Genomic DNA, 8,636 nt, shown 5'->3' with positions numbered 1-8,636 from the left:
CATAAACACATTTCATTACACCAAATACACAAAATAATGTTCTTTTTAGCAGCATCATATGACCCCTTTAATGCATTAATAATGAAAATACCTTACTGTTTGGTACCAATGCTGTTCAGGTCATTTTAAACTTGCTAATGAAGTAACTGTACTCCATTAATTGTCATTCACTTTAGCACTCAGGCCACTTTTTCATGAAAACCATGGTTTGTTACAGTTTTACTGACAGATACAGTCTGTTCATATTTACTGGAATAGACCAGACGGGGAACATTATTGTTTGAAACCTTTCTTCGAAACTTGAAATGTTTAATGAATTTTAGTTTTTGATGATTGCATTAAGCTAGTGCACAATTTAATTTTTTACAAGTTTTTACATTAAGTTTCACTTAAAGGGGTCATATGATGCGATTTCAAGTTTTCCTTTCTCTTTGGAGTGTTACAAGCTTCTGAATCAGCGACTGTAAGTATGTTTTGTTACTAGTTTAAGTATTTGCTATTAACTGTTCAAATGCGGAGTTTTGCGCATCGTGTGGTGTGTGTTGTGTGTTGTGTGTTGTGTGTGACAGAGACAGCTGTCTTAACCGCGGCTTGTGTACTGCATCATTACTGTGTCTGGTCCCCTTTCGGGCTTGAACTGATGGTAAAACTAATGACATTATTTACTGTCTTTACATTTATTTTGAAAGATGAAGCTCGCGATTAGGGTAAGGGGCGTTACATTTCCGACGAGTGCTTGCGGTGTTCGGCCAATCACAATGCACTGGGTCAGCTGGCCAATCAGAGCAGACTGCGCTTGTCGGAAGGAGGGACTTTGTAGAAAACGAAGCGTTTGAGAGAGGCAGGGCATAGAGGACCTACAATAATGTACAGTATTTGAAAAATAATGTGTTTTTTGAACATTAAAGCATGTCAACCTATTCTGTTACACCAAATACACAAAATAATGATCTTTAAAAAAGCATCATATGACCCCTTTAATGTTTGTTTAAAACACTCAAAGAATCTTTGCTAAAAATTGCCAGGTATTACTATTTTTTTATTTGTATTTATTTATTTTTTTTAATAAGTCATTAATTTCTGATTTTGATCATGCTCAAATACAGTGGTATTTTTACAGTACAGTCATGATGTTCCATCTGATTTGTCAGCACTTATTATCTGCTCTGTAATATGGATGAATAGATCATTAATCAAACATTTGTATTCCTATGTGCAATTACAGGGTAAACATCCTAACATAATTTTAATTGCTACAGTGTAAATAATATACAAGGCATTACAGTCAACCACACGCTTATAAATTTGCGTCACTTTGTACGCGTAAAAACCGAAGTATACTTTATACTTTTAGCCTTTGCACTGTGCAGTGAAGGTGGGGACTCGAGCCAGCAGATGGCGCATCACCTCGTTGATAAATGGATGAATTATAAGAATGCCTCTCAAATTTTACAGCAGATAGTTCTGAATATTTAAATTATTTATCTTCAATTTGTATAGGAGCAATAATACCAGATATATGAACCGTGTTGATTGTGATGTAAGCTTGCTGGGCGTTTTAACTTTTTGTGTGATTAATATAGTGCTAAGTTTGATTTTTTTTTTTTTGGTTAGTCTCTTTAATAATTCCTATCATGACATTGTAAATGCACTCTTTCCGTAGTTTCAATGTTGTGTGTGTAAATGAGCAAGCTATATTCCGGCTTACCATGAGGACAAAAATAAAACTGGTAGAGTCATAAAATAACATTTGTTGTGTTACAGTTTTACTAGCTGTTCAAAGGAGCAAAGAATTTGCTCTGTGAACTTGATCTTGCCCTATCATACCCTGTTATATTGTTTAATATTACTGTAGATGAGTCATATTTTGCTTTCCTGTTTCAAAGATCTAGTCGAGGATATATATTAAGCTTATATATGAACTGTAGGTCTTTAGATGGGTGAGATTAAAAAAAAAAAAAGTATTTAATTTAGGCAATTTTATTGACTATAAGCAACATCTTTCTCAGCAGTTGTGAACTGAAAACAAATTACTTCCTTTCATTCATGGACATTTGCATTCTCACCAAAGGTCTGAGGACAGACCCATGGGGTTCTGACACATGCAGATGTTTGTTTCCCTGACCCCCATCCATCCGCATTACACTTTAAAACTGCGTAACACATGGAGGGGATTTGCAAGTGTAAGTTTGTTGCCTTGAGGGGGAGGAGGAGGATTTCTACATTGAAGTTTGATTGTTTTTCTTTGTTGTAAGAACTAAGAACCCCTTAAGTTGGTCTAATATTTCTGTTTTAGGGTTATTTTATATCAAGTTATTTTAGGTTTGAAATACTTTATTAAATGCAATGTTGTTTTACTATAATTTTCATTTTGGAACTAGAGTACAATAATTTAATTGAATGTCAAATCATGTATTTCAGATCTGATTTAAAACTAGAAATTCCAAGGATTCTTTAAACATTTTAAGCATGCTCCAAAGGTGCACAGCATTGCTATCATGAAAATACTTTTTCATTTACATTACATGTGCAATTATTCATTTAGCAGATATTTTGGTCCAGAATGACTTAAGATCATTCAAAATATCAGCATTGCTGCAATCCCAAATTTCAAGAGTAAACCATAATACAAAGCTGTCTTGCATTGAGGCCTGCTCTGTGTTTGAGCCTTGAGGGAAAAGTTCAGGCTTTTTCTTCTGTATTGCATGGCTCAACACAGATCTCATGCCAGGCACTGATGCTGATTCGTGGCACACTTTCCTCATGCCCTCCCCCACACTGGTTGAGTGCCTGAGATAGAAACCAAATGGCAGTTTATCTGGACAAATAGATATTAAGCTTATTAGCATTGTGCTGCTACATGAACCAGGTAAACAGGCCAGACCAAGAGTCATCACAGTATATCAAAAGACAAATGATTTAAAACGGGGCAGGATATGTTGAGTTATGTTTGCATGTTGGGGTGGGGCTTTAGACAGCTGTGCTGTGAATAGTAATCATCCTTGGTGTGTGTGTGAAGAAAATAAGAAAGAAAGGTGGGAATCACCACAATTCATATAGCGCAATCATGTGGCAGCTTTTTTTTCTCAAATGCTGTGGCATTTCTTTTTGATATCATTCATATGACTGGTTGCTTACTGCATAATTCTGTTTACTTCATTTTCTAGGATTACTGTTAAAGAAGACCATGATAATAACTGAAGAGACTTTTCAAAAGGATTTGCTTGATTATTTGCATATTCTGTAGGTTTGGGTTGACTTAAGAATTGTTCAGTTTTTTTTTATTTTTTTTATTTAGATTAGTTGTTTCCCAACCATCAAGTTGACTGGACTTGCTACCTAACTTTTTCATTTTATATTTCATTTCAAAATTATATACTGACAGCTATTGCTAAGCCTGGTATACTAAGCAGTACTGAAGCAAAATTGAAATAAATCAATTTTGATATATATTTTACCTTCATATAAAATTCCATGTCATGAGCACATCAGGACTGTTTAGTTTAATTAATTAATTTCATTTATGCAGTGTACAATGTGTTGTTGTTTTTTTTTGTGGACACAGATCATATTATTATTATGATTATTACTAATGTACATAATTCACTTCTTTTAATTTATTGTCTATACAAATCATTGCTTGCATGAAGGACATTGGCCAAGGACAATGACAACATACTGTTCATTCAATGACTGATTATATTTTACTCAAACAGCCAGTCAATACATATCACTGTCCTCTGTGTAATCTATATAAGAGAATGTGAAGTAAGGTATCTGTAACCAGTGGATTTGCATCCATTATGTTTTATTATATATATTATTTATATTTGTATTTTTATTTATTTATTTATATTTTTTATATTTTATATATATATATATTTTTATTTATATTTTTATTTATATTTATATATTATTATTATTTTTTTTTTATTATAACTGTTGTGTCCCCATTTTGCTTTTATGACAGCAGCACTTTTGAGCTGCATGAACTCCACAAGTTTGTGTAAAACTGGATGATCATGTTCTCCAGCATGATTTGAGAATGAGCCAAAGAGCATATTGTACTTGAGTTGAAGCAAAAACATCAGACTATCCATACAAAGAGCTTACATGATCAGTGCCACACGTTTTAAATTGAATCTTAAATAGTTGCAGAATCTTAAAGGGTTCTTAATATTTTGTCCATTTTTTAAAACCATAAAACTTAATTTATAACCATTTTTATCTTCCCAAATTTTAATGAGGTCCCTGACTTTTAGACCCCATGCATGCCACTCTGATTGTCACAGTATATGTTGCCCGAGTCTGTGTGTGTCTCTGTGTGTGTCTCTGTGTGTGTCTCTGTGTGTGTCTCTGTGTGTGTCTCTGTGTGTGTCTCTGTGTGTGTGTCTGTGTCTCTGTGTCTGTGTCTCTGTCTGTGCTGCTGCTCTTGGCTGAAAATAGCAGCTGTCGACCAAGCATCTGTTACCTTGAGGAAGAGAAAGTTGATCGGAAGTTCAGGGGGAGATGCCAGCTCTTTGAAATAAGGCTATGAGGAATGTAAAGCATTGACGATGGTACTAAAGGCCTGTAAGACATTAAAAGGAATAGAAGAATCCCCACACTAAAAACAAAGGACTCTGAATGCATGAAATGCATACAAACTAAGGAAAATTATGAAAGTTTTGCTGCCTCCCATGGGCTTACGTTTAAAAATAGGATTTTCTAAATCTCACAATTCTGCAAAGAGTCCTATCTGATTGAGTTTGAAACTGAATAGATTAACCACTGGGTGGAGATGGATCTGAGACAATGGGCCTGAGTGCCCTTATCAACTTTGTGCTTGGTAAATTGCTGACTAATTTGCATTCAGGTTGTGCTGATCACACTGTCTCTGGGGTAGAAAGACTGGTTGGTTTTCATTTCATTATTTCATAAAATAAAATTCTGATTTCTTTACATTCTTCTGAGACTGTTGTGTATGAAGAAAGCATGTGAACAAGAAGCCATTATTGTGAGAATAAGCACAAAGATGAGAAAGAAATTAGAGAAATATATATATATATGACTGCATATTTTACACACAATAAACATGCATAAAATTAAACATCGCAGCTACTTTGACCAAAACTAGAGAAATAAATGTGAACTAGTTTAAGAGGTAAATGTGATGAAGTGATTCAATTTAAACCAATTCAATCAGTGATACATAATGCAGTTTCAGTTTTATTACGATTGCCGTCATTCATTATAAGGAGACCAAAAATGTAAACTTGTGTGCTAAGCATCTTATGACAATCTAAATTTAAAATGGAAAGACTAGATATAAAAAGACAAATTTGTGATATACATTGACATTAACGTTAAAAATGATTATTTATGCTCGTTTGTAGATTTGGTAGCTGGTAATACGTGGTATATAATCAGTCATATATTTTCCCATTATGTTTATCACACTATATCGCAAATATTTGTAGCCTAAAATTTTCATACAGTCAGCAAGATGCTCAGTGAAAAAGTAGTGACGTATGTTTCACGAGGCGGGGAGAATTTCAGTCAATTGTGTGTGATTTGCGGGTCGAATAGGGAGGGAGAGGAAGCGGGGGGTTGCAGCCCAGTCGGTCCTCCTCCCGTGTATAAATTCTCCAACCAAACCGTTTTTCTACCTCTTTCTGTTACGTTACCTGGCAAAGGGGAGCAGCAGCTTCTGAGGAGTGATCTTTCAATCTTGGTGAGTTTTCTCTGTTGGTTAGGCCTTGTTTTTCTTTTACTCTCAGTTGTTGTATTTTAAGACCTTCTGGATAATTGTGAAGAGTTTTCTTCAGGTTGATGATTTCTTGTAATTTTCAGCGTTTTACTCTGCGTGCTCTTAACATTTATGGCTTCTACAATGGCTTTCTTATGTGTTTTTAATTGTGGTTTCTTTTCAATTAGTAGTTTATTTAGAGGGATGGGGGTTTAACTTATTTTTCCATTGTTTCCGTGTGCGTCCATCTCTCAAAGAATGGGAACCGGGAAAAGAACAAAGGCACTAAGAGACTTGAAGTCGCGGGCCTGTTAAAAGCCTTCCGCACATTCTCGCATCCAACAACTGTTATCAGTGACTGGAGAGTCAGATGTCTGCATCCATATGTATTCCTCAGACATCTTGAAATTTTCCTGTAACTTAATACCACGCTACTCTAAAGAAAAGCGTGTCGCAGTTACCTTATGGTTAACTAGGCCGATTCAAACTCGGGGCCGTCTGTAAATTTTTACGAAATCCTCGCTTAAAAGTTTTAATGGAAGGTCTGTACTCATGCCTCTATTCATATTTACTTTTCTTTTTTTTTATCAAGAACCTGATCAATCATGGGAAAGGAAAAGATCCACATTAACATCGTGGTTATTGGCCACGTCGACTCCGGAAAGTCCACCACCACCGGCCATTTGATCTACAAATGCGGTGGAATCGACAAGAGAACCATCGAAAAGTTCGAGAAGGAAGCTGCTGAGGTGAGAGTTTTAACACTTGTACTGGTTGGTTCGTGAATTTCTGTGAATTGATTGCGGCACAACTCGGCGTAACAAGAGCCAAAATGGCGGCGGTAGCACGCGTTCCTGGGCTCAAGCCGGCTGGGTGTGGGAGTGGGCGGAGTTTAAGCGGGACTCACTATGACGTTGTAGATTCTGTAATGTCGCCTAGTAGGCCGCGCAACATGTTCGCTGGACCCATTCAACGTTTAAAGCAGTTCTGTTTCCTTGGATTAACTTCTCAAACATTTGTGACTTAAAGCTTAGGTTTATATTTAACATTATAAAGTGATTTAAATAGTCTTTTTATAAATGTTTTACTTCTGTTTGCAAAACAGATGGGCAAGGGCTCCTTCAAGTATGCCTGGGTGTTGGACAAACTGAAGGCTGAGCGGGAGCGTGGCAAACTGAAGGCCGAGCGTGAGCGTGGTATCACCATTGATATTTCTCTCTGGAAATTCGAGACCAGCAAGTACTACGTCACCATCATTGATGCCCCTGGGCACAGAGACTTCATCAAGAACATGATCACTGGTACTTCTCAGGTATGACTATGCGCCACCCACACAGAACTGTGCTTTTGTGAGTGTATTGTAGTAGGGTGAGGTTTAATATGCCTGGGTGTTGGACAAACTGAAGGCTGAGCGGGAGCGTGGTATCACCATTGACATTGCTCTCTGGAAATTCGAGACCAGCAAGTACTACGTCACCATCATTGATGCTCCTGGGCACAGAGATTTCATCAAGAACATGATCACTGGTACTTCTCAGGTATGACTACGCTCCACCCACACAGAACTGCGTTTTTGTGAGTAATGTAGTAGGGTGAGGTTTAACTTGATGGCTTTTTTCTTCCTTCCAGGCTGACTGTGCCGTGCTGATTGTTGCTGGTGGTGTTGGTGAGTTCGAGGCTGGTATCTCGAAGAACGGACAGACCCGTGAACACGCCCTCCTAGCTTTCACCCTAGGAGTGAAACAGCTTGTTGTTGGAGTCAACAAGATGGACTCCACTGAGCCCCCTTACAGCCAGGCTCGTTTTGAGGAAATCTCTAAGGAAGTCAGCGCCTACATCAAGAAGATCGGCTACAACCCTGCCAGTGTTGCCTTTGTCCCAATTTCTGGATGGCATGGGGACAACATGCTGGAGCCCAGCACAAATGTAAGTTTATGAAACTGCAGGGATGGTGGAAAAAGTTCCGTAAGTGGAACCGCTCTTTCAGTGTGCTTATATTCATGTCTTAATTGACTGTCTGTTTTTAGATGGGCTGGTTCAAGGGATGGAAGGTTGAGCGCAAGGAGGGTAATGCTAACGGTGTTACTCTTCTTGATGCCCTGGATGCCATTTTGCCCCCCAGCCGTCCCACTGACAAGCCCCTCCGTCTGCCACTTCAGGATGTCTACAAAATTGGAGGTTGGTGTAACTTGTAGAGTTAAAGTTCTGAAGTCAAAACGCTTGGATTGATTTTTATTTTTTATTTTTTTAATGCTTTTTCATCTCAGGTATTGGAACTGTGCCCGTGGGCCGTGTGGAGACTGGTGTCCTCAAGCCTGGTATGGTTGTGACCTTTGCCCCTGCCAACTTGACCACTGAGGTGAAGTCTGTTGAGATGCACCACGAGTCTCTTACTGAGGCCACTCCAGGCGACAACGTTGGCTTCAACATTAAGAACGTGTCTGTCAAGGACATTCGCCGTGGTAATGTGGCTGGAGACAGCAAGAACGACCCCCCTCAGGAGGCTGGTAGCTTCACCGCTCAGGTTAGGCTTTTCCCCCCATTATCTTGGTTACTAAATCACTTGAATTTCCGTGTTAACTATGTGAATGCCTATAATCCCTGGTCAGATCTCTCAGGGCTATGCCCCAGTGCTGGACTGCCACACTGCTCACATTGCCTGCAAGTTTGCTGAGCTCAAGGAGAAGATTGACCGTCGTTCTGGCAAGAAACTTGAGGACAACCCCAAGGCTCTCAAATCAGGAGATGCTGCCATTGTTGAGATGATCCCTGGCAAGCCCATGTGTGTGGAGAGCTTCTCTACCTACCCCCCTCTTGGTAAGTTGGTCATACTAATCGGCTCTCACATTCCTTATCCTACATTTTCTGTAGCCCCTTTTTTTTTTTTTTTTTTTGTTGCAGATTTTGG

At 38.3% G+C, this 8,636-nt stretch overlaps 3 protein-coding genes across 3 annotated transcripts in view; all 3 read left to right on the top strand.

The window, feature by feature from the left end:
- The window catches only part of LOC107696559 (sialin-like), a 16,658-nt gene extending 13,429 nt beyond the window's left edge, over window positions 1–3,229 (top strand). Inside the window, exon 11 of the mRNA XM_016496966.1 lies at window positions 3,168–3,229. Within this exon, the coding sequence (XP_016352452.1) occupies window positions 3,168–3,179 (12 nt within the window). The 3' untranslated portion in view covers window positions 3,180–3,229. The remainder of the gene's footprint in view (window positions 1–3,167) is intronic.
- A 2,385-nt stretch (window positions 3,230–5,614) lies between these two features.
- Window positions 5,615–8,636, top strand: part of LOC107696583 (elongation factor 1-alpha-like) — a 3,720-nt gene continuing 698 nt past the window's right edge. The window contains exons 1-7 of the mRNA XM_016496995.1: window positions 5,615–5,713; window positions 6,321–6,477; window positions 6,834–7,040; window positions 7,358–7,654; window positions 7,756–7,906; window positions 7,996–8,290; window positions 8,328–8,545. Of these exons, the coding sequence (XP_016352481.1) occupies window positions 6,334–6,477; window positions 6,834–7,040; window positions 7,358–7,654; window positions 7,756–7,906; window positions 7,996–8,290; window positions 8,328–8,545 (1,312 nt within the window). The 5' untranslated portion in view covers window positions 5,615–5,713; window positions 6,321–6,333. The remainder of the gene's footprint in view (window positions 5,714–6,320; window positions 6,478–6,833; window positions 7,041–7,357; window positions 7,655–7,755; window positions 7,907–7,995; window positions 8,291–8,327; window positions 8,546–8,636) is intronic.
- LOC107696561 (elongation factor 1-alpha-like) overlaps window positions 7,093–8,636 on the top strand; it is a 6,837-nt gene continuing 5,293 nt past the window's right edge. Inside the window, exon 1 of the mRNA XM_016496970.1 lies at window positions 7,093–7,096. The gene's annotated coding sequence lies outside the window, so the exon portion shown is untranslated. The remainder of the gene's footprint in view (window positions 7,097–8,636) is intronic.

The sequence above is a fragment of the Sinocyclocheilus anshuiensis genome, unplaced genomic scaffold (assembly GCF_001515605.1).
Source record: "Sinocyclocheilus anshuiensis isolate Anshui unplaced genomic scaffold, SAMN03320099.WGS_v1.1 scaffold590, whole genome shotgun sequence".
Classification (NCBI taxonomy): Eukaryota; Metazoa; Chordata; class Actinopteri; order Cypriniformes; family Cyprinidae; genus Sinocyclocheilus; species Sinocyclocheilus anshuiensis.
Note: the sequence above shows the minus strand (reverse complement) of the source record. Positions and strands in the feature narration are given on the sequence as shown.